Source organism: Lepisma saccharinum, chromosome 2 (assembly GCF_977018435.1).
Source record: "Lepisma saccharinum chromosome 2, izLepSacc3.1, whole genome shotgun sequence".
Classification (NCBI taxonomy): Eukaryota; Metazoa; Arthropoda; class Insecta; order Zygentoma; family Lepismatidae; genus Lepisma; species Lepisma saccharinum.
Genome location: NC_139230.1, coordinates 22,737,338 through 22,764,651, shown reverse-complemented (window position 1 = coordinate 22,764,651; position 27,314 = coordinate 22,737,338). Strand labels below are relative to the sequence as shown.

Genomic DNA, 27,314 nt, shown 5'->3' with positions numbered 1-27,314 from the left:
TCATCTGTCCTTGACAGGTATACATGTGGGGATTTAAATTTTGACAATCTGGATCAGTGGTTTCCAACTTCAAAAGGTCCGAGGGCCAAAATTATATCCAGCAGTTGATAGGCGGGCCGCATTTTTTTGGGGGGTGGGGGATTAAAAATTACAAAAATTGTAAGTACTGAACTGAAAATGTAGTACTTTCGCATGACCTAAATTTCTAAAATGAGGCAATAAAACAATGGAATTACAAATCAAAATTGTATAATTACAATTTATTTCACAAAAACCCAATTCTTATTGATGAATTGAAAGAAATTAAAGACACACCCTACAAATAAGAATCCTTCATAGTAAGTGTTCAATGTGAAAATTGAGCCCGATCTGCTTCTTTTATTAAAGTTGTATTTGAAAGTCTCAGAAGGTGAAGCAGTAAAGAATCTGCCAGTCTGCTTCTGTAGCGGTTCTTGATGAACTTCATTGAAGAAAAAACACTTTCACACGTGTATGTGCTGCCGAACATCAATGTCATTCTTTGCCCAAAACTACGAAGGTTTGGAAAGCGTTCTCTTGAAAGGTATTTGAAAAACTCGGGCCCCTTTTCTTGCCTAGTTTGAAGGAACACATCGCCTTGCAAATCACGCAATTTAAGTTGGAGAGAAGCTATTTTAATTTTCAATCTTATGATTTTAGGAGATATTGCTCATTTCGATATTTGAACAAACTTTAACAATCAATCACAGTACAATCCGAGTTGGAACACTGGAAATCTCTTCGTACTTCCTGCGTAGTAAAACAGATCTCTATAGCGCCGCTCTGCAGTTTGTTTCTGAACACAAAGAGTGAAGCCTTCGCGAAAGCAGGCGAGTTCATTCCACATAGCGAAGGGATGGAATGAAGAGAAAGTTATGTCACTTTAGATTCTTCTGATGATCATTATTGACTGCAAAATCAATTCTACCTGTGATATTGTCTTTCTTCAAAGAGCATCCGTTCCTTCAGTAAAAAAAGAATGTATTTTAATAAAAATAAATAAAATTAATGTATTTTGCGAACTGGCTTCGCGGGCCGCAGAAAAAGGCAACAGGGGCCGCATGCGGCCCGCGGGCCGCCAGTTGGAAACCCCTGATCTGGATGATAGAAGTTAAGATAATCAGCACCACACTTCCAGTTACATACTAACTTGAACCTTAATCGTATGTTAATGAACAGCCCCTTAGTGTGCTAACCACTTCTCTACTCGCCCCCAGGATTCTTCACTACGTTATGCTCCCTTTAAGTTACTAATTCCATCTTCTAATGTAGTGTTAGAATAGGGTTAACTTCATAATGGACAACAGCAAATAAAGACTGCATGCAAATAAAGAACCATTATCTCTTAACATTCAGGTATCACACTTTACTTGAAATACAAATATTAATATATAATAATGTTTTTAAAAAATTAAAAGAGCTGTCATTGAATCACAAAATCTACTTTTACAAATCAACTTTAGTGTCAAATGAATGAAAATTTATTTGCTAATGATGATATCTTTTGTCTCCAGAGTCTTTTACTCCTGGGTATGCAACCATGTCGAAGCGAGTCATATCTCATACATCAGTTTTAGCTGGAAAAGAAGGTACAAGGGGTACCTGGAGCATAGTGAAACAGAGGAAAACAATCTCGGAAAAGCTGAAAGGTAAGCAAGCTTAAATCATTACTTTTTTCACTTGTGACCTTAAAACGATATTACATTACAACCCAGAATTGTCCGTGACTGTACAAGCTGGCAGTATTGTCATTTTATTATTTTCTAGTACCATAATTAAATTCTAAACCCACACAATATTTAAATGTTTGACATTTAAAATGGAACCCTGATTTTACGCTCTCCTGCATTTTAAGTTTTAAAGTCTCAGACCTCTAAAAACTGTTAAAAATATTGTTGAGTTTTTGTTTTAAGTTCACTTTATACATCAATAGGCTAATCGGGACTGAATCCCACAGTATAAAGTGAGATCTCAACCACTGTGTGCCTCCCTTGATTAAAAGGTGATGGTGTTAATATAATGCCATTGAGGAGGCCTCCTAAAAAATTTATAATTAAGTGGCTACCAATTACATGGCCAGTAATTTGTGTATTATTACATCAGTTGCTTGGTAAATTTGCTGATATTGATTTTACTGATTTATTATTTAATCTTTTTAAAAAAATGTCTTTGTTGTAGTCCTTATGAAAATAAAATTTCATTACATTTTTTAAATGCTTTTTTGAATGTTTTTTTTCTGAAGAAAACTATCATTAACTAAGTACAAATAAACATTGCAACGCAATGCATTTCTAATGGTTTTTGTTTTAATTTAAATTTGCCAGTTTGACATTGTTCCAAGAAAACATTGTCCGAGTGTCAACTTAAGCATTGTAGGGAAAACATTTACTGCGAAGAAGAATACATAATTCAGATTCTAAGTAAAATGTTTACATTTTATATTAAATCTTTGAACTTTTCATTATTGGTATTGGTAATATTTTCATTGAAAATTATAATCAAGAAATTTAGAAGAAAAATTGACCGACATTGTTATTTTACTATACTTTCTATATAGAAATTGCCTCCATCCTTGTGTATTACTAATATGAACTATTTGTAGAGTGGTGCTCATTTTGTTAAATATTGCTCATGAAATAGTTATTCCTCTTTAACTACCACATACTTTTGTTTTCTACAATAGGGCAAGCTTTGTACGATGAGCTTTCCAGGTACATTTTGGATGAAGAACAGCTTAAACTAAATGGATTTCCATTGCCTCATCCAGAAGAAAAAGGCCGAGCTGTAGTGGCTGGGATTTATTACAAACCGCAAATTTCACCAAGTCCAATTGAGAGAATATGTTCTCGGTGTGGAAAACATTATAGAGTAAATGACAAAGGCTGTGCTGTGAAGGAAGAAAACTGCATATACCATTGGGGCCGTAAATATAAGAAAAGAGGTAAAATAAAGTTAAAAATTTTTTGCTCAATTTTTGTAATGTTGAGGAGTTATTTTTATGTATTTTAATTATTTTTTTTTGTAATGTATTCTCGAGTGGACTAATACATAAAATCTGCTTCAAACTTAACCTGTCGCGGGGCTTAGAATTAATTGAAGTTACTGCTGCATAATATAATAAGTATATTGCAAAATCATGTAGCAGTGTAAGTTAAGGGATTACTACTGTAATTTTGATATCATTGTGTAGGTATTAAATAAATACGTACAATAAACATGTTCTTTAACAGTAACACTTGAAGTATTTTAAAAATAATTCTATTATTTTTGCAAATAAAACCCCAAATATGTAACATCATTAAGTATTTATTGGGAGAGGGGAAAGAAGGGGAATCAGGGTGGAAAGCAAGAGGGAGATGCCAGAAATTTGTCCAGGTGAAAATTTTATTTTGAACAACCCCTGGATGTGCACACCAATCTTGTCAATGAGTTCTGAGAAAAATAAAACAGAAAGATGCAAGGCAACAATGGCCAATATAGCGGAACCTCGATGGTACATTTTTCAGGGACCAAGGTGAGAAATCTTAAAATGCAACAAAATGTAAAATATAGGAAAATTTTGTAACATTTTCCTCCACGGGGACTGTGCAGGAAAATGTAAAATCTGCGAACACAAAATTTGGTTCTGATGTACGTAAGAAATTTATACTTGCAAAATTCATGAAGAAGTTCATTGAAGGCTTATTGTTAGCTTTAAATGTTGGCTCTAGCAGTGATAACTAAGTCTTAAATGTCAAAGGAAAGTGGGGCGAGGGGAGGTGATTGTCATTTATTTTTGTTGATTGAAAACTTTCGTTAGTTTTTAATGTCTCCTCCTTTACCTTCTATTTTAATCTACAAATGGGATCATACAGACAAGAAAATCTCAGCTGAAACATGCAGCAGTTGTTACTAATTATTAGAGATGGGCCGATGTAAAATTTTGACAGATACCTATAAAGTACCGATATATAATTGACTGATAACCAATATTCTTCCAATCCGATATAAAATTCCAAATGATGCTTGAAGAACCTGAATGGTTCATTGACCTCCTTAATAAATATTTGTTTCCAGGTGACTGCAGTGCAAAAGAAGTTGCATATTTAGACATTTACTTCTTTAAACAGTAAGGCCTGGAGATTATCCATAAAAATAATAATGGAATTGCAGAATTTGGCCCTAAATAATAAGATATTTATAGATATATCAGATCAGTAAAATAATCTGTAATTTTACCAATAAACCGATACACCAATATGCCTATATTGGGCAATCCTGATAGAGTACCAATTAATCTGTCCAATCCTACTAATATATTATTGCCTTTATCCCTTTCACAGTGAGTAACATAATATCCTATCTGCCTGATCCTAAACTGCTGTTCTATTTTTATGATTTTTCAACTACAGGGACTTAACTGTTTTAAAAAAAAATAATAATTGTTCTACACTTTCAGGTTATTCATTTTTTAAATTTGTTAGAGACAAAAGAACGTTATAAGTTTTCATTGGAGACACAAATTATATAATATATTTACCAAGAAAGAAGAAGCAAAAAAACAACTTTTTCCTAACAATGCAATCCCTAATAGTGAGGAACTTTTATTGCTTGTTCAGTTTTGCATTATAAGTAGACCTTGGATTTTTAGGTTCTAAAAAGTATTCTTTTAGGTTCCTAAAATATGCTCTAAAAATCCTAAAATAGGTTTCAAAAAACCTTAGATAGATTCTAAAAATCCTAAAAATCTTATGTTAGGCTCAAAAAGTCCTGAAGTAGGTTCAAAAAGACTTAAAATAGTTCAAAATTCCTGAAAAATACTGATTAGGTATAGTCACCGGCAATGAAAATAGGACACCTATATCCTGAAATACGCACTATCTTGCATAACGTTATGTGTGTTGCCTAACCCTAGGGCGATGCAGAACTTACCAATGGAAATTTGCTAGCGTCTGTGAGGATCATCTTATATGCTGAAAATAATCTTTCAACACAAACCATAGTCAGTGGTGCAAACGTAAATGCTGAAATGTTAGTTTTCCAGGTGTGAATGCGACAAAGCACCAAAGTGACGGGAAAGTGAGCAAGACCACACAGATCAGTCCAGTTTGGATTGTACAGGTAACAGTGCCATCAGATATTTTGCTTTGTTTAGAGCTTTGAAAAATCACCATGGACTTGAAGGAAGGGAAATCAAGAGAGAGTACGTTTCAAGCACGTTCGTCATTGAATTTTTTCGTGACCAAACAAACAAATGCCTGTGTGTGACATAAAAATCCTGTAAATATAAAAAAATATAAAAACCTTAAAAAGAGGCTTGATTTAGGTGCATAAACCTAAAATAAGTTCTAACAAGCAAAATAGTTTTTTTAAGCACTATAAAACTTCATCAGTTGTTGCATTTTTAAATGAAAGGCTGACATAATGTATTATTTCTTACGTACCTGTAAAGGAAAAAATAAATTAAAAACCTAAAATCGGAGGTCTAGTTATAAGTGGTGATGATTTGTATCCTGCAGACCTAATTAACTGGAAGAGGCAAACATAGGTTTAGTGAGGTTAATGTGAAAGATACATTACACGGTATACAGTGAAAGTTGTTTTATGAGGTTCAGCAACTCTGAGAGAGTTAAACAAATTGTCCATTAACTGAAATACATTCTGGATAGCATTCTTAAGGTACTAACTTTTAATATGGACACCATTGATAACAAAGCACATGCCATAATTGCCATAATGAAATTCAATTTCAGTGTACACTCGAGCAAGAATGCTCCAAGTAACACTGTCAGTTGCTGCGCTGATTATAGCTTTTAGGTAGTCCACATTATGAATTTTTATGCTGCTTAATGTAACCACATGGAATGAGTCCTTTTCTTCAGATCTGTCTCTTTGGAAAGTGAATGTTTATCATACAACACACAAGTAAGATGATGCCCCATCTTGTTGCAAGATGACCTTAAACATGGCTTTCATTTTGTCAATCTGAGGGAACAAATAATTATCTCGAGCACATAGTCTCCTCAATCACTGTCTCATGGCGCTGTCTTCCTGACTGTGCATTGCATGTGTAGAGAAACTGATTTGCTGAACCTAATAGTGGGACACCTATATATATATATATACTTGCAAGGTATACTGTATAATCTATCTTCCACAATATCCTCACCAAACCTCACCATTTTTTCTCAGAGACCCTGTATTTAAGATTTTTTTATTTCCATCATTTTGTGGTAACGCTATGCTGCCCTGGGGTCAGTTATGATTAATACAGTTTTGTTTCCCTATTTCCACAAATTTTACCTCGGGCCCCTCCCCCCAAAAGATATCATTGTATGATGTGCATGTGATGCCAAATGTTGACTGTAACTAAAGACATTGACAAAAGCTGTCATATGTTATGCAAAAATGTCATATAAGAATGGAAAACTGTTATATGTGCATGAATTTGATGACTCACATTTGTGACACTGATGGTTTTCCAATGTATGCTTTCAGGTTTACTAGTATAGGATGTGATTTTTGTATCTATGCTTTTTTTCCAGTTAAACAGGGATACGTTGGTATATACAGTTGCTGCGATGCTGATGGCGACAATGATGCTCAAACAGGATGCTGTGTTGCATCGTACCATGTGTCTGACAATTTTGACCCAGAGAATTTGAGGGGCTTCGTTAAAACTCTTCCTAAAGAAGCTGCTCCCAATGTTTGTTATGGTGTTTATGCTCTTGACTGTGAAATGTCATATACTACAGCTGGAAGTGAACTGACAAGGGTGACTGTAATAGACGAGGACTTTAAATCAGTGTATGAAGCTTTAGTAAAGCCAGAAAATCCAATTCTGGACTACAATACCAGGTATTTATATCTGTTAGTCTGTATTTCTTCCTGTGGCATACAGATGTTGGTGGAATGGTAAATTCAGTGTAATCTTAATTTTGCGTTATCTCAGGGAACCAAAGTGTAATGCAGGAAAGTGTAAAATCTGGGAAAATTTTATAACATTATGCTCCGTTGGAATCATGAAGATTGTGGGAAAATGTAAAATGTGGTTATGTAAAATTGGGGTTATGCTGCTTTAATTTGATTTGAGTTGGTGTTTTAAGTCCACTTTATGCACAGTAAGGCTAATCGGGACTGGACCTACAGTTTAAAGTGAGATCCGAACCACTTGTGCCTCCACTGGGTATCGTACCCGGGACCCCTTGATTACAAGGCAATGATGCTACCACTGCGCCATGGGGGAGGCCCTTATGCTGCTTTAATAATCAATAATGTTCTCTGCATGAATATCACGAAGATGTTGATATACATATTTCACTTTCTGATCATTAAATTCCAGCAATTTTGTTTTGTTGATTTTTACTTTCTTTTCTGCAGCATTCCTTGGTGAGAGGGTACTTGTTTTATTTTAATGTGTACCTACTCAACTGCAGAGTCTCATGGTGGTCTAGTCAGTAGGTCATCCAAAGTGGTCAAGATCGAGAATATGTGGGGCCCTACCCCCACATCTCCTAAATGTGCCTTTTTGGCATGGTGCTATATGCACGGGGAACTTTACCTTTACCTTATCTACTCAACCAACTGTTTTGAATTGTCATTGAAAAATTAGCGTAGTTGAACTTTTTCAAGTTTGAAGCATTCTGAAGGTTGCAGCATGTACGAGAGGAGAGTGAAAAGATTGAGCCTCACATGGAAGGAGTGATGCTAGGTAGTTAAAATTTTGGAGGATGTAAAGTTTGAGTTTTAGGACACACTGTGCAAACTTTTATGAAATTCACATGTTTTCTTCTATTTTTTTGTCAGGTTGAAAATGAATGAAGTGTCAGAGAAGAGAGTGGCTGACAGGGCCATGATTCGGTACCTCTGTCAGCAAGATCTCACTGCACAGGCTGCTTTTGTCGAGTGTGGCTTCACCACACATCCCCATCCACCTTATTCCCCCATCAGATTTTCATATTTTCCTTCTATAAAGAATTCACTCTGAGGATGTCACTTCCACACAGAGGAAGGCGGTCATTCAGTGGTGAGAGACTCGGGGACAAATCATTCTACCAGATGGCTGTAAACAAATTGCAGCACAGAATGCATAAGTGCATTGATCTGGGGGGTGATTATAGAGATTATGTAGAGAAATCATAATGAGAAACTGTAGCTCAAACACCCATTCCCTGTCAGGCTCAAAACTTTTCACTCTCCCCTCGTAGAAGCAAAGACCTTCCACATTGCATTGTAATGTCATCATCTTGTAATCGATACCTGATGGAAGTACATAGTGGTACAGATCCCAATTTAAACTGTAGGTCCACTCCCAATTATCCTAGCCATGCATAAAGCAGTCTTAAAAATAATTGCTCTTAGAAATAATTTCAAGATACAAGCAAGAAGACATGCCATACTTGGTGCCTTTTAATTTTCAATTTTTGAATTCTTTTTTATTTTAGTTTAGAATTTTGAACATACAGTGTCTTTTTGAACATACAGTGTCCATTCCATTTCGCATAAAGTTACAAATTCTAAGTTGATTTAAATAATCAACTTAGACTTTGAATTTAGTAACTTTTTAATTATTTAACTTAAAGAAGGTAATTTTTGTACCAACATAGATTTAAAATTATGAATTGAAGATTTTACTTTTGCACTCTTGTGGAATTATATTTTGTAATTGCATTCTTGATTTTGGGCTTACTAATTGTTGATACAAGAACATGCTTTTGTAGTCAGCTGAATGAACTTTTGAGGAACATACTTCCTTTTCAATCTATCTGTGAATATATTTTGCTCTTTAACTCTTAAATGCTGAGATGTGACACATATGTTACATTCAGGTAAGGTCACTAACAATGTTTTATCTTTTTTTACTTGTGAATGATACTGTGACTCAGGTAATGTTTGGAGATATATGTTTTGAATGCTACACCAGCCTTGAGGAATTCAATTAGTTATTAGTAACATTCCTGCTATATTTGGACGGGTGGAGGCAATTTCCCACTGCAAGAAAATCATGTAGAGGCCCAACAGAGTTCATATTTCATAAAAAAATAATATTTTTTATTTCATCATCTTCTACTTGATAAATGAAAATTGGTTCTTTTTCGACCATAGCCTAATCTATACTGAACAAAATGAGCTAAAACTTGTGTAAATCTAGCATATGTAGTTACCTAGACATAAATTTTTATCGAAAACCTTGCAGAATTTTAAACTTCCCATCAAAAAAAGATTGGCTTTACATTAGAAAATATTTCATTTCTGCAAAAGTATCAGCACTAGTGCCCATACTTGACATGAGAATGGAACACACATCGGGCAATATTCAGGTACTATTTTGAAACCTCACATCCTGGCGTTGCCTAAGTGGGGGCCCAATGAACTTCAAATTTTGTTGAAAAAAATATTTTTTACTTTCATCATCTTCTACTATTTGGTAAATTAAAATTTGTTTTTTTCTGCCATAGGCCTAGATTAGTTGAAAAAAAATGAGCTAGCATTGATAGTTACCAAGATATAATTTCTTATTTAAAACCTTGTGCAATTTTAAACTTCTTGCTGAAAATGTGCTCAATGTTCAGACCTTATTGCGTTTCATTGAAATTATTGCAAGATTATTTTTATAATAAAAAATGTTATTCATTCTTACTTTTTGGACTTTTGACCACTGTGTTAATCTTAAAATACCAACGTTTTGGAGGCTGAATCTGCCTCCGTCTTCAGGGTAGCGTGTAGTCTGTTAAATCATATGGCGTCTATAAATGAATTCATGATGAAAGTTGTGCGAATTACTCACAAGTTTAATATATATTATTATTAACTTACGTTTTGAGAGGATCAAGGTAACTCCTGCGACGTTTCGGGATGCAACTGCTCCCTTCCTCAGGCTGCTTGCATTTAGGTTATGTATAAATCATAACCACATTGAACTCTCCATAGGTATGGGATTGGTAAGAGGTGTGTGGTTAAAAAAAAAACATTAAAAATTTAAAACCCATTACAGGTGCACGTCAAACTACCATGCTGTTGAAAGAATTAAGAGAGTGGGGGGAAAACAGAATTTAGTATTAAGAACTCCATGGATGTCAAGAAGAGATCGAAAAGCTTGAAGTTAATAACTCCGATTGCATTGTGAGCTTTGACATCGTAAATTTATACCCCAGGGTCCCTAGGGACAAAGCAGCTGACGTATTACAAAGATGGTTAATGAGTAAAGGAATAGATGTCGTCGAGGCATGGGAGTATGTTAGATATTTTAATCTGTGTACGGGGTTTAACTATTTTTGGGGAAATGGGAGGATATACATTCAAAAAGAAGGGCTAGCAATGGGGAACCCAGTCTCAGGAATAATCTCGAGTATATTTATGCACTATATTGAAAAGACAGCACTTAGCCTCATAAACAGGGGAATTAAGTTCTATGGCAGATACGTAGACGATATTCTTGTTATTGGGGATGTGGAGAAACTATATGAAACCCTAGGGGAACAAGAGGAAAGGATAACATTCAGTAAGGAAGAGATGGATGACCATAAGATTAGTTTCTTAGACCTGGAGGGAAAGAAAATTTACACGGGTTCATCATAAGGCATTATTGGGAGATCTTTATATCAACAAAGAACCGGCCCACGCTAACAGGACAAAGAATAAACTTTATTCCAAAACTTCTACCTGAGGGCTTACAGATTATGTAATAACCAAGCTGATTTGCGTAAAGAAATCGAATGGATAATGAGAATTGGAAAGGAATAAACTGAAGAAAGACTAAAAAGGAAAAGAAGAAGAAGTTAGAGATGAAGAGGGGGAATTTAAATATGTAGGCATTCTGTACTTTCCCGGAATATCAGAGAAAATCGAAATACTTGTAAGAGGATATGGCATAAGGTGTGGGATGCGAGCTCCAAAAACTTTAGAGAAGCATTTCACGGGGTATAAGAAAGATAGAAAAGAGGAAGAAATAAACGAAGGAGGGATGAAGGGTGTGTACGGAATAGTTTGCCAATGTGGCAAGGAATATGTGGGCCAAACAGGAAGAACTATGAATGTTCGGTGGGGAGAGCACGACAGGGATATAAGGGAGGGGGTCCCCAAGACGTGGCTCTCCGAACATATCCTTGCCGAAGGCCATGTAATCGCTTAACGGAAAGTGCTTAGGGAAGAGGAAAACCTATAAGAAGGAATGTATATGAAGGGTCGTATATATGTAAGAAAGAGAGAATAAATTAAACAGGGATGATGGGAATATCAATGAGATGTGGGGGAAGATGTTCAAGAAATGGGATGGAATACGTAAAAATAGGATTTAACGTAACCCCGGAAACAGCACGCAAAGCTCAATTGGAAGAGGAATTCACGCTGGACTTGACGTGAACCGGAATGGAGGAGGAGGTCGGTGGAGGGGAAAGAGAGGGGAAGCACCCGACCTTGCACCCTACGAGGAAACATTGGAGTATTGCAGCACATGTGGACCATGGCTATTCACAGTTTTAAAGTTTTAACATTCCAAGGAACAGTGTCTAATTGGGAAATACGGCATGGTAGTTTGACGTGCACCTGTAATGGGTTTTAGATTTTTAATGTTTTTTTAACCACACACCTCTTACCAATTCTATATCCTATACCTATGGAGAGTTCAACGTGAGCAGCCTGAGGAAGGGAGCAGTTGCATCCCGAAACGTCGCAGGAGTTACCTCGATACTCGCAAAACGTAAGTTAATAATATATATACGTATATTGTCTATAAATGGTTGCCCTGGAGGATTATTCTCGGTGGCCAAGGCTCCACCTCGTCTGTCGGTCACAAGGACCTCTATGTACATGAAGTTGCCAGGGAGGATTATCAGTGGCCCAGGCTCCATTTCGTCAGGTAGCCACTATTATTGTATGTAGGTTGCCAGGGAGGATTCTGTTGCGGTGGCCCAGGCTCCACATTGTCAAAGGATTGATGCTGTCGAATATCAACCCCCCCAAAAAGAAATGAAAAATGAAAAAAAAAAATGAAAAATCTCCTTCAGTGCCGCTTATGTGCTACTGTCAAACCCTGAATGGTTGTTGACATACAGTTCTCCCAGTGCGTGTGCTACACTGATCCTCGTTTGTATGCTGACTGGCCAAAGCAGGGTTGGAGATGTTAAAATTAACACTGGTTAAAATTCCAAAAAGTAAGAATGAATAAATCACCACTGATCAGCTACAAAAAAGAATAAAAATGTTGTGTTTGATTATGTCAAATTATCACTTAGAGACTGAATGTATTAAAAGTATTCAAAATAGGTAGGCAAAAAGGCACTAATATCTAGAAAATAGGCACTAAAACTTGCTACCAAATAAAATATATCTATAAATCATGCTCTAAGAGCAGATTTAAGTTTCGTGGTTTGTACTTTCTACTAAACATGATACTTTTTTGTGCAGTTCATCAATATTTCACACACTTTTCAAAACAAGATCGATCCATCAGTTGGAAATGCATCACTGATTTCTTTCACAAAATTATTCAGTTTTTTTTTTTTAACACAATAGAGGCCACACATTTGGAAAAACACATTCTTCAAAAAAAAAATGATATGAAGTGAAAGTATAATGCATTCAGAAACTATTGCTACTGTACATTTAATTTTTTTAATGCAATGCAAAGTTTAGTTTGAAACTTAGGTACCGTATTTACGCGTGTATAATGCGCACTTTTTTCCAAAATTTTTGCCCTTCAAAACTGTGGTGCGTATTATGCACGGAATAATTCGGACAGCCAAAATGAAATCACACATTTTTTTTTCCACTATGTCACTGCGTATAACATGTATATATCTACAGATTGCCTTTCTTTAGCAATAATAATTTAAAAAAATAACTTTTAAATGTGAAATGGCCGTTTTCCATGAGTTGTCACTTAGTAATGGAAAGTTTTGCGACATCGAGAAAAGGAGCTCCCATTCTGGCGGCATTCAAGCACGCGCCTACCATCACACGGGAGACGTATCAAGCGGTATTTTTCGCGGGAGAAATAACTTCCACAAAAATTGTTTTCGCCTTAGACATGGCCATGATCAGAGATCGGGTGAAAAATACGTTTTTTGCACTCATTCCCTTCAGAAGCACTCTACCGCTCGCAAGTGGGTCTGATCTAAAAATAAACACCAGACCACGCTTCAGTTATATCCAATAGCACTTGACCTCTGCCCTCCCCTCCCCCAAGCGTACCACTGTTACCCGCAGCCGACGGCTGCTACGCAACATGCCAGGCTTGTTTTGCCTTTGTGATTTCGTTTGCTCTTTTATACATGAGAAGAGATCGAATATGCTTGGATGTTATTTTAAATCGACTTTGTAGCGTACAACTTCTGGTAATCGCTTTCATTGAAATCGTATTCTTTGTTCCCTGTAACACTTCATAAAGAAGTGAAACTGTTATAGATAATCAAAGCCACATAGACCAACTAAAGATCGTCAACACTCTTAATGCATTTTCATCCAGGTTTCCGCAAAAGTTCACTTCGATCTTACTTGCATCATAACTCCCGTTTACCACTTTCTACATTTTCATGACTGTGCCGATGTCCTAATATTTGCCAAAAGTGTTCCGTTGGCAGAGTGACTTCTCCCTCTTTTCTTCTCAGCAAACGTTTAGGGGGGGGGCAATGCCGATTGACTTCTTGCTCGTGTGTGCACACACAAGCTGATTACAGGCAAGGGTGGAAGTGGACCGCTCTTTCTTTCCTTTGACTTCTAAAATGGTCAACCAGTTCTGGATGCATTCTTGAAAACGAACAAAAACCATAGGACAAGTATAAAAAAAATGCCTCCCTACCCAGCTTTCTCCGCCACTGGTCTGCATGGCAATGTAATAATTGCAGAATTCAGGTCCTATTTTTTTTCTTTTTTTAATGCTATTGTATTGAAATATTGTCCGTATTATTGTCTGTTGCAAGGTAAAACGTAAAGAAAGGGTTTATTCTTTCTTCTTCACACAGCTGATAAAAGTTCAGCCTTCGACAGTTGCGTTATCTTTGAAATACGGAGGATTTTCCCTGACCACCTGTTGCTCGAACTTCCAGCCGGTCGCATTGTTTTTACGCTGCAACTGGCGCCAGTGTTTTGTCTAGCGTCTGCGAAGTTGTCGCTTGTGGATAACAGCAATGACTCATCCAGCGCGAAGGCAAGTCATTGTTTTGTATCTCGCAAAGCTGTTTTGATTTGACGATAACGAAATTCGATCTTCAGAAAGAAAAAGTAGAGTTAAAACAACTTCATGTTCTGCACCTTTATCTTCAGAACCTCAATGTGTAAGCTGCGAACGATTTAAAAAATGCTCAATGTATAAGCTGACACCGATTACCGTCGATTAACGTGAGAGTAAATAAAGATCTCACATTTTGATATCTGAAAATGCGCAGGTTTCATAAAGCTTGTTTTGAGTTCATTTTATGCTTTTGGGCTAATCGGGACTAAATATACAGTTTCACTTTAGTGAAATCTAATTCCAAACCAAAATGATTATCGAGTGCGACACTGTTCAATGTGTCTTAGAATACGCATTGGGTGCAAATAGATCGCAAGTTGCCCGTTTCCTTTTTCAGGCTGGCTTACAATGCAAGTCGAGGAAGAGGAAGGACTGCTCCCTGGAATGGGGGAGGGGGTGAATTAGAAGTTGGTCGAAGGAAGGAAAATGACATTTTTACAACGTATTTTACACAGCCGAACCAAATCGAAATTTACAGCCCCTTTTTTTTGTGCCTAGAAAGGTGAGATCTTCCGAGAGATCTTATTTTACTGGTTCATCTTGTAACAGACAATGCTCTAGTAGACCCGTATTAAATCCAACATCCATTCTGCCCGATTATCTCCTAATAATCGTTTTTGGTGCAAATTCCAATAACAACCCCTTCGAAATAACTACCTTTTTCCTGGGAACTATGAAAGGTCGTTGTATCGAGTGTTGACTGTAACAAATATGAAGTTAAAATAATTACGTCAACACTTACCAAATAGAAATAATTACTGTATATTTACTGCGCTATTGCGGCTTGACTCACGTAAATAAATAAATAACGTTTACACTTAATTTCGTCATTCACTCCCAGTTACTAATACAAGTAGTCTGAAATGTCCTCACTTCCATCCATCTTGTTCGATATTCCCGTTACCTTAAAACTTTTGATCATCATTTCAAGGGAGATGGAGTTCCATGCCTCACGAACCCATTCACAAACAATCGGCAGCGACGCACGTTTTACCCTCCCGCTTGTTGCGAGTTCATGCTGCCTTGATGTCATCCATCTATTGTAAGCATCACGCACTGTGACCTTGAACGGGTGGTTGATAACTTTGCTCCCGCCTCTCCTATGAAAAGCCCAACATCTGGAAGTTCAAGGTCACGTGGGGAATGCATCAGCTACGAAAGCAAGGAAAAGATCGTTTTTATGATCTACTGATTGATTTTAAATGAAATACGTAAATGTTAGTCCGACGCTAAGAAAGCCATTTCTGGAACCTGAATTGTACTGCGCATTATATACGAGATATATTTTTTTGTTGCTTTTCCCCATCAAAAACGAGGGTGCGTATTATACACGCACGCGCATTATACACACGTAAATACGGTAAATAGGCATTTATAGGCATTATACACGAAAATAAGCAAAATAAACTTTTGCATAGGAAATACCCTGGCACAAACTTATATCAAGTATTTTTTATATCTGTAAGAATAAAATATATGCATTTTGCCCAACATCCAGTCTCTAATTTTCACCTTCAGGTTAAATTGATCTTGGTATGTACCGTACCTGTGTAAAACAGTAGGTAAATAATATTAATAGCATTTGTTTTTGTATTGCAGATTCAGTGGTATTACAGCAGAAGATATGGACGGTGTGACTACTAACATCAGGGATGTACAGGCTACTTTGTTAAGCATGTTCAGTGACAGAACAATACTGATTGGGCATAGCTTGGAAAGTGATTTCAAAGCTCTGAAGGTAGTGTTACACTAATTTTGGTCTTTACTTCTATGCAAATGTTCTCTTTTACAGGGATTTTGAAAGAATTATTAGGGTGGATCAAATGAAAACTGAACAGGGGCCACAGAATGAAATCAGTAAGGTTTATTTCAAATGTAATCTCCAAAGTTACATAAGCACTTGTCCTACTGTTTCACCAAGCAGCGAATACCCTGCTTGTAGAACTCCTTTGGCTGAGATCGGAACTACAGTAGTTGCAAACATTGTCCATGACTTCATGTCCCAGTGGAAGCGCCGACCCTTCAATGCCTTTTTCAATGGACCTAAGATATGGAAGTCGCATGGTGATATATCAGGGCTATAAGGTGGGCATTCCAATGCTGTCCACCCAAACATCGCCAACATGTTCTTTGTAACAGCTGACGTATGTAGCCATGCGTTGTCATGCAGCAAAACCACTCCAAGGGACAACAGGCCAGGCCGTTTGGCCTTGATTGCTATGTGGACAATGCTGCTGCCCGACCGCCTACGCATATCACGTGCTCTTGGCACATTATCAGTATCAGCTGATATAAGCATACCTGTGTCTCATACGTGAGTCATTTGGAAAGTATGAGGGGATATCAAAAAGTAATTGAGTAAAAGCCAAACAGAAATGTATTCACAAAAACTGAAATATACATTTGGAAGTACATGTATTTTGCCATCTTTCGTGAGATGACAGGTGTGTGCACCTCACGCACGCCGAGAAGCAGTTGTTTCAAAATGGCAGCTATGCTTGAGACGTTCGACACAGTTGAGCTGCGGAGTGTAATTCAGTTTCTGTGGTGAAAGGGACAGAAACCAACTGAAATCTATCGTGAGTTGTGTGCAGTGTATGGTGATGCATGGATGACATTCACAAATGTCGGTAACTGGTGTGCAAAGTTCAACGTAGGGCATGTAAATGTCTTTGATGCACCCTGTTCTGGATGGCCTTGCACATCCCACACACAGAGCAATGTTGACACTGTGGAGGCATTGATTGAGGAGGACTGGCAGTCAACTCTCCAAACAACAGCATATGCAGTGGGCATTTCATATGGCAGTGCATACACCATCATCCATGAAGAACTTGGGTATTGCAAAATGTCAGCGAGATGGGTCCCCAGACAACTCACACCACAGCATATGGAGGACCGTATGGGATACAGTCTCAAACATTTGCTCCGGTACCATAGGGCTGGAAACACATTCCTCAACCGCATTCCTCAACCGCATTGTTACCAGGGATGAATTGTGTTTTTTTTTCATTACACCCCTGAATAAAAGCGACCGAGTATGGTATGGAAACACACAAACTCGCCCCCACCCAAAAAATTCAGGACGACCCCGTCTGCAGGAAAGGTTTTGCTTACCATTTTCTGGGACAGCCAGGGTGTCATTCTTGCTGATTTTGTGGTAAAAGGAGCAACTGTAAATGCTGCTGCATATTGTGTCACACTGGATCGTCTACAAGCTGCTCTGCACCTTAAACGTCCAACAAAATTTGGAGGAGGTCATCAATCTCCATGACAATGCTTTTCCCCATGTGGCTGCATCAGTGATGCAAAAAGTCAATTCCTAGCATTGGGAAATACTCAAGCATCCAGTCCAGACCTGCCCCTATCAGACTTTCACCTGTTCAGCCCACTGAAGGAACGCTTTGCTGGCAAACACTTCAGCTGCGACACGGAAGTTGCGACAGCCATACGTCGTTGGTTACACATCCAGCCGAACAATTTCTACCATATTGGCATCGAAAAATTGGTGTCACGGTGACAAGTGTATAAATGTGAATGCATGTTATGTGGAAAAGTAGAGTAATGTTCAACCTTCAAAATGTATATTTCAGTTTTTGTGAATACATTTCCGTTTGGCTGTAAAAAATGTACTCTTATTACCTTTTCATATCCCCTCGTAGTATCTATTTTCAAATTGAAAACTAACCAAATAGCTCTGAACCCTGAACCAAACTTTTAATACACTTTGCTACTTTTTCACACAGTCGCACATTTATGCACTGGTTTTAGCATGTGACATGTTAATGGTTTCCCATGAATTCTGATAAATTCATCAACATGACACATCAAATCTTCAGCAGTGACAGTTGGATAACTGGTTCATTCATCATCATGAATGTTCTCCCTGCCTGCATTAAAGTTCCAACACTCTCCATCACGTCACCATAAACTTCCATAATTTGACTATCAATTTATCATGGCCGAATATTTCTTGAATCATTGATCTCGCTTCTCTTGTGGGATATAAGTGACTTCTCCATAAGCAAATGTCAATTCTTCTTCCATGTAGTACACCCTGTGTCTGAACTCACAGCCAGTATGATTCTCTGTGGGACTTGTGCTGTGTTCTATCCATGCGTGTTTGTGATGCTCCTTTGATCAATTTCACCCTCATTGTTATGAGTAGCCAAAAGTGGCAGAAAAACAATGTAAAATAGCCAATCAATCAAATCACTTTACTCTCTTGTTCATTTTAATCAAACGCAGAAAAACCACAACTACTCCCAATGTAGTGCAACTCCTCTTGAACGTGGAAAACAGTAACTGCGACTGGCTGAGCTTGCATTGACTAGATTTACTTCCTTGCATGGATGTGAAGTGCAAACAGGTACTACTTTCCTCATGATTCTTGTCATTCTATAAATATCTTCTATAATTCTACACAAAAAAGACACTCAACATTAATTAAGGAAGTGTGAGTATAATTATCATGTGATTCACACTACAAGATTTCGTCTGTAGTAAATCTCCCACCAAGCTTCACTGACATCAAAGTAGTATGCCATCACCAAAACTCCCAATAGCACTACATAATGTAAACTATGAACATAGCATAACCACAGGAAACTTACTTTCCATTACATTTTCCATTCTTTAAGTTCGTCGTGGATTGTTTGCCAGCTTATTTTCTTTATTGGATGCCCAATTTTTTCGTCTCAAAACAAGCCATATTGTGATACAAAAGCAAACTTATTTCAGACATTTTGAAACACTACCAATCCTAAGTCTTTAGATATTACAGGAGCCAAGAAAATATTTAAAAATTCCTCAGTTAGCATTTTTTGATCATTTTATTTTTTCAGTTGTTGAAATTCAATAACTTGATAACAGATGGTCCAAGCAATCTAAAATTATTTATTTTCTCGTATCTCATGGTGAGATGCTTACATACTAAGAATTATTTAAATCCGTGACATCAAGGTCTATGTCATTGATTTGACAGAGGTTCTCTCTCACCAGAGTCCTCTTTGGAAGATTCACACTGAAGTGACTAGCAACAAGTGAAAAGCAACAGGTGAAAAGTGACAAGCAACACATGTTGCTTGGAAGCAAACCTTTTGAACAGAAGCGGCACAAGTTGCACGTGTCATTTGTGTGTGTCTGATTGGCCCATTTTCTCAATGCAATGTTCTTGTTTGTGCATGAGTGGTGAATGTTTTGCTTTAGACTGAATGGTCTAGTGTCTCTTGTAGCTTGCAGCTTTGATGTTTATTCTCAGTGTTGCTTGTTGCCTGTTGATTGGAGCTTTTTGCATTGGTGTGAATTCTCCCTTAATAGTAGTTTCTAAATTGGTGGTGCTTTTAATTTTTGATGTGCCAGTGGTTCAGTGTTCATTATACTCAGTTTCAAAACTGAGTGAGTTTGATATCAAACTAGATATGTCTATGAAGTGACAATTTTAATCATATCCAATAACATTCTCCATCACCTTTTTAGTTTACTTTTTATTAAATTTTGCTGCTGTAGTGAATTGTTTCACCCTGTAATTAAACAAATAGTGCATATTAAGTAATTTTGATTGAAATATTTTCACACTATTTATACTGGGTTTTTCAGAAATAATTGAGGGGTTTCAAAAATTTATTGCAAGTAAAGTATTAACATTAATGAAAACCAGTCCAGAATGAACGAGGAACTCAAAACAGTATTTTTTTTTTTTTTACACCTACGCCTATAAATGTGTGCACCACAGGTGACACGGCACACATTGACATGATAGTCTAGTTCTTGCCACACTCACATCAACATGGGCCTGTCGATATTGTGTATTGCTGTGATGATACACTCCCTTAGGGCTGTGATATTGCCTGACATCGGTGAGATGAAGAAACGCCACAAAAAGAAGTCACAGGGTGTAAGGTCCCATGATCTTGAGGAGCAAAACATTGCACAAAGCACTGTGAGTGATGTGAGTGATTTGAGTGTCACCTAGTGGAAGGGATGTGAACTCTTAGCTTAACAAAACATACACGCATAAACTGTTTGCTTTCCTTGATCGTTCTGGAATGGTTTCATCACCATAAGTTTAATAGTTTACTTGCAATAAATTTTTGTATACCCTCAATTATTTGTGAAACACCCGGTACATAGTACTTTGTTCATTGAAATATTTAAATGCTATTTATGTATAGTACTTTGTTCAGAATATGGTTTCAGTAATTTTGGATATTTTAAGTATGTCAAAACAAGCTAATAAACTTAAATGGGTTATTTGCATTCCTGTAATTGTTATTTTTGCAGATGAAGTTACATCTCTGTCAGATTAGGTAATACACTGTCATTGTCATAATTTGATTCCAAATATGCAGACTTAAAATTGTGTAAAAATATTGCTAATAATTGTTAGGTATAATTTAAGGTTTTCCAACATGAAATTACATATTTTTAATAAATTGAATGTGCATACATTAGACATGCATGATGTGCATTACATTTTAATATTTATTGTTTTTTGATTTCAGTTGATTCATTACACTGTCGTGGACACAAGTGTTGTGTTCCCACATCGACTAGGGCCTCCACGCAAAAGAGCTTTAAGACAACTGTGTGGAGAGTACATTAAAAAGATCATTCAGAATGATGGTAAGTGCTTTTCTCTGTCTGTTCCCGTGAAATGATTTTTTGAACTCTCTGCTGACATGTGTATGCTACATGCTGTAGGTTAATGCAAGTCTTTCCCTCAATTTTTTGTACATCTTATGTAAGTAATCTGGGCATGGATGTTTGTGAGTGTCCATTCATCATATCATCACTCATCCCCATCTTCGCAAATTAGCCAAAAGTGGCACAAGAAGCAAAGTAAAATAACGCAAATCAATCAATCAATCAATTATGTAAGTAATATATGGGCCCTTTTTTCATCATGCTGTTCAATGCTAGTTTTACCATATACAGCATTCTGCAACTTTTAGGCAGTAGTTAGGTATTTCATTCTCAAATGTTCCTTCGTTGTTGCCTTGTAATCAAGGGGTCCCAGGTTCGATACCCGGTGGAGGCTCAAGTGGTTCGGATCAAACTTTAAACTGTAGGTCCAGTCCCGATTAGCCTTACTGTGCATAAAGTGGACTTAAAACAACAAATCAATCAATCAATCAATCAATCAAATGTTCCTTCATTCTTGTAGTTTTATCTCGGAACATAAATCCATATGACCTTACTAGATTTGTAAGTTTGTGTGGTTGCACCACTGTTTCAACTAGTTACTTGTAATGCAGTTAGAAGTAACAATTACTTTTTAGGAATTTTGACTGTAATTAGTTACTTTTAAAAGGTAGTAGCTGTAACTGAGTTACATTTTGCAAGAGAAATCATTATCAATGGATACTTTTACAATTACTTTACAACATTTCAGTTCTTGAAAATTTATAATGGGTCCAGGGGAAAGCTAAATTTGACTACTCTGTTTTCAACTGTTTTTTTTTCTGGATGCTAAGATGAAAGGATTTTCGTGTAATCACCTATGACAAGAAAACTAGTCTCTGTTCCAAACATCCATATTTTGTTGTCATTTCTAATTGTGAGCAAAGACCTCATTATTTTGCATAGATTGTTGCATTCACTTGGAACATTATGTCGAACTACAAATGAAATCATTGTCAAAGGAGTGAATCTTGTTGAGCTTTGAACGGAAGCGAAACTTGCAGGTGCAAATTTGTTCAAAATATTGATCAATATTGGCATGTAAATATTCTTCTCCAATTATATGCATCAATTTACCAAGAAATTTGCTTTAAAATATTCAAGAACATCACAATATTAAAGTAGATGTTATGTAATCACTTAATACAGTTCTTTGTGCAAAATTGGTGCAATAAAAAAAGAAAGTTTGTTGCATAATTTCCAGGATAATTAGACCCCGCAAGTGCCACATGGCATGTTTGTGGGCCGATAAAGTATTGGTTGGTATCGGTAGATGAATTCCAACCGGCACTTTCCGATATTGAAACCAGTGGTATTGGCCGATACTGATACGTCAGCAGTGGTATCGGCTCATCCCTAATCAAAACATTTAATGAAGAGTGTGTTTTCGTGTAGCACGTCTTGAACAACTTTTTTCAAATATTTTATAATCTGAAGTACAATTTGAAATATTCTAGTAAGAAAAGTAGGAGTGTGGTCACATTTTCCTTCAAGTTCTACTTTTTCTACTTTTTTCTCTTAAAAATTCTACTTTTCTTCCTCTCTCAACTCAAAACAGTATGAGGCCTGTGAATTGTTGCCTACTTCCAAGACATTGTTAATTTCCAATGTGACATCCCATCTAATGCTGTGTTGCTGGAATTTAGTAGCGACCAATGGGGTTTGAATGGAACAACCTGTATATTGGACAAGCCAGTGTTTTGAAATAAAGACAAATTCCAACTTTTTTAACTTGACTGTAGGTAATGTAATTGAAAATACTTTTTGTTTCAGTTGGTGGCCATGACAGTGCTGAAGACGCTATAGCTTGTATGGAACTTATGCTCTGGAAACTAAAAGAAGATATGAAAGGGCGGTAAGACAGTTATACAAAGTGAGATGGGAGCATTTTATACCTCTATAAAGAACTGTGATCATAGTGAAAATTAGCATTTATGTAAATTTTTGTGGAAATATGTATTTAAATCTTTTGTGTGTGTGAGTAAATTGAATGAATTTGTACCATTGACAAGCAGGTCTTGTAAAAAAATTTGGGAGAAAGTGATCAGTATGACTGTTATTTATCAACATTCATTATTTAATCAAATGAAGTACAAAATATATTTAGTTTTTATATCTTTTGTTGTTGTGATATTTAATTTTATGTGGATGTAGTAGAATCATGTGAAAAAATAATTATGTATTTGCTACACACATATGTCGTGTAAATTTATGTTATACAATATTAGATGACTGCAAACAAGCTTGTATTAATATTTGTAAAATATTCATAAATCATATTCGTATCAGTTCTGTACATATTAATAGATTTAAAATATGCATCTTTGATATTATGCTTTTCTATTAGTTCATTTGTTGCATTTTGAGAATATGCAACAAATTATGCATCCTAAAATTTTCAAAAATGGTTATTAGATTGCAATTATGAAAACTTAAGATATTTTTTTTATAATGTTCCACATAAATCACCAACAGTGCCCTTGAAACTTATATATTACGATTTGAATTTCAATTAACACTCATAATAATAACATTTGGCAATACCTAGAATTACTAACAGATTCATTTCAACCTTAAGGTTTCATTCGACTTCTGAAATAAGGCAAAATTTATTTCTAAATTTTTTTTTGTGCTTGGTACGGTTTTCTAGTTTTCTGCTACAAAGTTTGTGTCTCACACTTTGATAGAATGTAAGAATCTTAGAAATTTATGATTAATGCAAAAAATTGTACAAAGTTGTGATTTTTCATTTGATTTCTGAAGGACAATGTGTAGAAATATTATTGAAAATTTTAATAAGCAATGACAGCTGTCAAAATGACCAGATTAGTAATTCTAGGTAGAAAGAAAATATCAATCCTCCCATAGGACACAGTTTTAGCTGTTTTTTCAACAAACTGACAATTTTTTTAAATAATTTGTTAATTTAAATTCTTTCAGAAGAAGATAACTTAAAGCACATAAAAATGGCCAAATTGACTGCTTCTGAAGTTCTAGTGTTAAAGGCATTTTGTTTTCTTTTTTTAAAACATTTACAAGATGGTGTTGGCAACAATTCATAGTTGTAGTATTATTTTGTGGTAATTGTTAAAATAATTCCAGCAATTAAATTATCATGAAATTACTAAGCACTTAATTCCCTACTCTTAAAATTACATTCACTTTGCGATTTATGCACAAATAATCCTGATAAATAACCTCCCATAGGACACAGTTTCAGCCATTTTTCAACAAACTGATGAACATTTAAATAATTTGTTCATCACACTTCATCAAAGTCGTGAAAAGTAGAAAACAACGGAACCCCAATTTTGAATTCCCATATCTTGCATTTTCCACTTTATTAATTCAATCTTCCATGGTTGCAGTGTAGCCAAATGTTAGAAAATTTTTCTGCATTTTAAGTTTTGTAACCGGAGTCCCCTGAAAAATGTAAAATCGAGGTTCCACTGTACCATTTATATTTTCTTCATGAACAGGTCCTTGTGAATGCATGATTTTTAGTAAGTAGTATATTTTTAAAGTGTAAGCCTTGTAAAATTTCGTGCACAATGTGACATTTTATTATGTTGCTGGTCTGTTCATACAGAAAAATAAATCAAAACAATTTTGAGTATAAGCATCATGTACACAGTAATAATAATATGTTTTGCCATGTAGTCAATTGAATTGCAGTTGTCTAAATTTAGTAGCCAGAAGGACTTTCTGAAACTATGTATTAGCTACAATTTATTTTATTGTGTAAAATGTTTAAATCAAATACTCAGTATTTACTTGTGGGCTGTTCTGAAGATTAATCATCATTTTGCTGTTCTGAATGATAGAAGGATGTGAGTTATTTAAACTAGACATGCTTTATACTTTTCTTTATATGAATTTTTGTGAATGTCATACTTCAGCCACAAGCATGAATGTGCGTCATAGACCAGTTGTGATTCTAGATATAAAATTACTCCCTTTGTTTCTTTTTCCTATTTATTTGTTGTAATTTTTTTAAGTATAAATTTCTTACAACTGATGTATTAGTGTACATTTGTCATGTCACGGATATCATTTTGATAAATTTTTTGTTTATGATTTGTGAAATAGAAGCTTCATTTTGAGGCTGTGTTAAGAAAGGGAAAAACAGGGAATGAATTATTATTTGGTGTGTTTAATGTGATGGAATTTGATACTAAAAGTGTTATGATAAATTCAAACTATTATGTTTTCTTTATTTAATAGGTCCAACCTTATGGTTCCATTGTCAACTTGAATCATATGAGATTTTCATTACATGTGTTCAGTGTTAATTTGTTTGAGCTATACACATACACACAAAGTAATGTTTATGCAGGTTATTTGCTTTTTGTGTACATGTACTTCAGTAAAAAAATTGAAATCATTTCCCCCCTTTAACTGTTGAAAAAGGCCATTTTACTTTATTCAAAATTATTGACAACGGAATATATGTAATGAATTTAGGCTATTGAAAGCATGTAATATTTATATTTTTTAGTTGCATTGCATTTTAAAGATGAACTAGGAGTCTGATAAATTCCATTTTCATTCTTCTGGACACACTTGCAGCAGATGCATATGTTTTTATTCATCTGATTTTCATTACATGTGTTTAATGTTAATTTGGTTGAGAATGAGACCATGTACATGCAGAAATATTTATGCAGAATATTTGCATTTTGCATACATGCACTCCAGTATTTTTTTTATTAAAAAAATGAAATCAACCTTGACTGTTGAAAAAGGGTTTGTTTATTTGATCAAAATTATTGACAACAGAATACATACAATGAATTTAGGCCATTGATATCAGGTTAATATTTCTATTTTTTAGTTACATTGCATTTTAAACATGAATTAGAGGTCTAAAAGATTCCATTTTTGTTGTTCCGTTTTTTGTTGTTTGACAACCACATCTACTCACATGCACACACATGTGTGTGTGTGTGTTTGTGTTGTTGTCTGATTTTCATTGTTGTGTTTATTTGTTAATTTGGTTGAGAGCTAGACAATGCACATACAGTAATTTGTGTGCAGCCTATTGTACACACACACGCACACACATGTGAGTGCCTTTGCAGATATTAAAGAGAGCATGTGGAGAAGTTGCTCAGATTTTAGTGTGGGTGTGTGTTTGCATACAATTAAGTCTTCAATCTAAGTTTCAAATTCAGTTTTTATCTGACATTTTGAATTATGGAATGCATTCAAGCAAACGTATGTTTTTCTACTCATAATTGATCCTTCTTAGTTGACTTGTTTGTATATGTCGTTAAAGTATGAGATTTAACAAGATGCATACATTAATTTTTTTGTTCTGCATGCATTCCAGTAAAAATTAGCGTTTTTATTAAAAAAAAAAAAGGTTTCCTCATGGTAACTAGATTCAAAAAATGAATAATTTCTTCCTTGTGCTATATTATTTTGTTGAAAATAATTGACAGTACAGTTTATGCAATGACTTAAGGTTGTTGAAAGTAGGTTAATGTTTATATTGAACAATTGAAACATAAATTTTTGTAACAAAAAGAGATTAATTTTTACAAAGTATTATCAGTTCTATTTTTATTAGGGATGGATAAATATTAAATTGCATTAACACAACTATGCAGTCACTGCAAAATCTGATCATAGTGTTCATTTTTTATTTTGTAACTATGGGATTAAACTGTGAACTTTGGGACACTAACTCCTAAAATTATGCTCTTAGAATTAACAAGTCTTCTCCAATGTATTACAACAGGGTTTCAAAAGTGTGTGAAAATTTATGGAATGATCTTTGGCCGATAAATTGAATTCTGTAACATCACTGCCACTAATAACCCCCTTCTTCCCCCATAAAAAGTATAAAGTGTTGTTTTGTATCTGTTAATAACATTGTCAAGTAGTGTAGAACCAGTTATTTTAGTTTTGTTAATTGTGAAAATTGGTACAAGTAATTTGTATGTTGATGCAACTCATTACAAATTAAACAAATAAATGAATTTCAATTATTCATTTTTTAAAAGCAACTTTTACATTTAGTGCATTATGCATTTAATGAAATTAAAATGTATTCTTATGTTTACTTGACTTTTATTACCTAAGGTTCTAGTACTTTCCTTGTTTGTTAGTTGTATTAGAATAATTGTTAATAAAACCTGGTTTCATATTTATATTAGACTCTTAATTTATTTTGCAACTTGTCTTCTTTTATGTACAGGAATTGTAGCTTATCTGGCAACATGATTCAAACAGGTGTACTCAGGTTATCAGTCAGGTTAATTCAATGGTAGCATCATCACTTTGAATCTTTTATATATGTTTAATAATTGAGGGATATCTATACATTTCACATTAAAATGAAATGACATTGTACCAATGTTGGTGTTACATTATTTTGATTTACATTGTGTGCGAGATGTCA

At 35.4% G+C, this 27,314-nt stretch overlaps 1 protein-coding gene across 1 annotated transcript in view; it reads left to right on the top strand.

The window, feature by feature from the left end:
• LOC145983950 (uncharacterized) overlaps positions 1–26,914 on the top strand; it is a 64,448-nt gene extending 37,534 nt beyond the window's left edge. Inside the window, exons 9-14 of the mRNA XM_083117152.1 lie at positions 1,533–1,667; positions 2,702–2,959; positions 6,543–6,855; positions 15,827–15,965; positions 20,731–20,851; positions 22,682–26,914. Coding sequence (XP_082973278.1) covers positions 1,533–1,667; positions 2,702–2,959; positions 6,543–6,855; positions 15,827–15,965; positions 20,731–20,851; positions 22,682–22,767 — 1,052 coding nt within the window. The 3' untranslated portion in view covers positions 22,768–26,914. The remainder of the gene's footprint in view (positions 1–1,532; positions 1,668–2,701; positions 2,960–6,542; positions 6,856–15,826; positions 15,966–20,730; positions 20,852–22,681) is intronic.
• Positions 26,915–27,314: the final 400 nt, after the last annotated feature.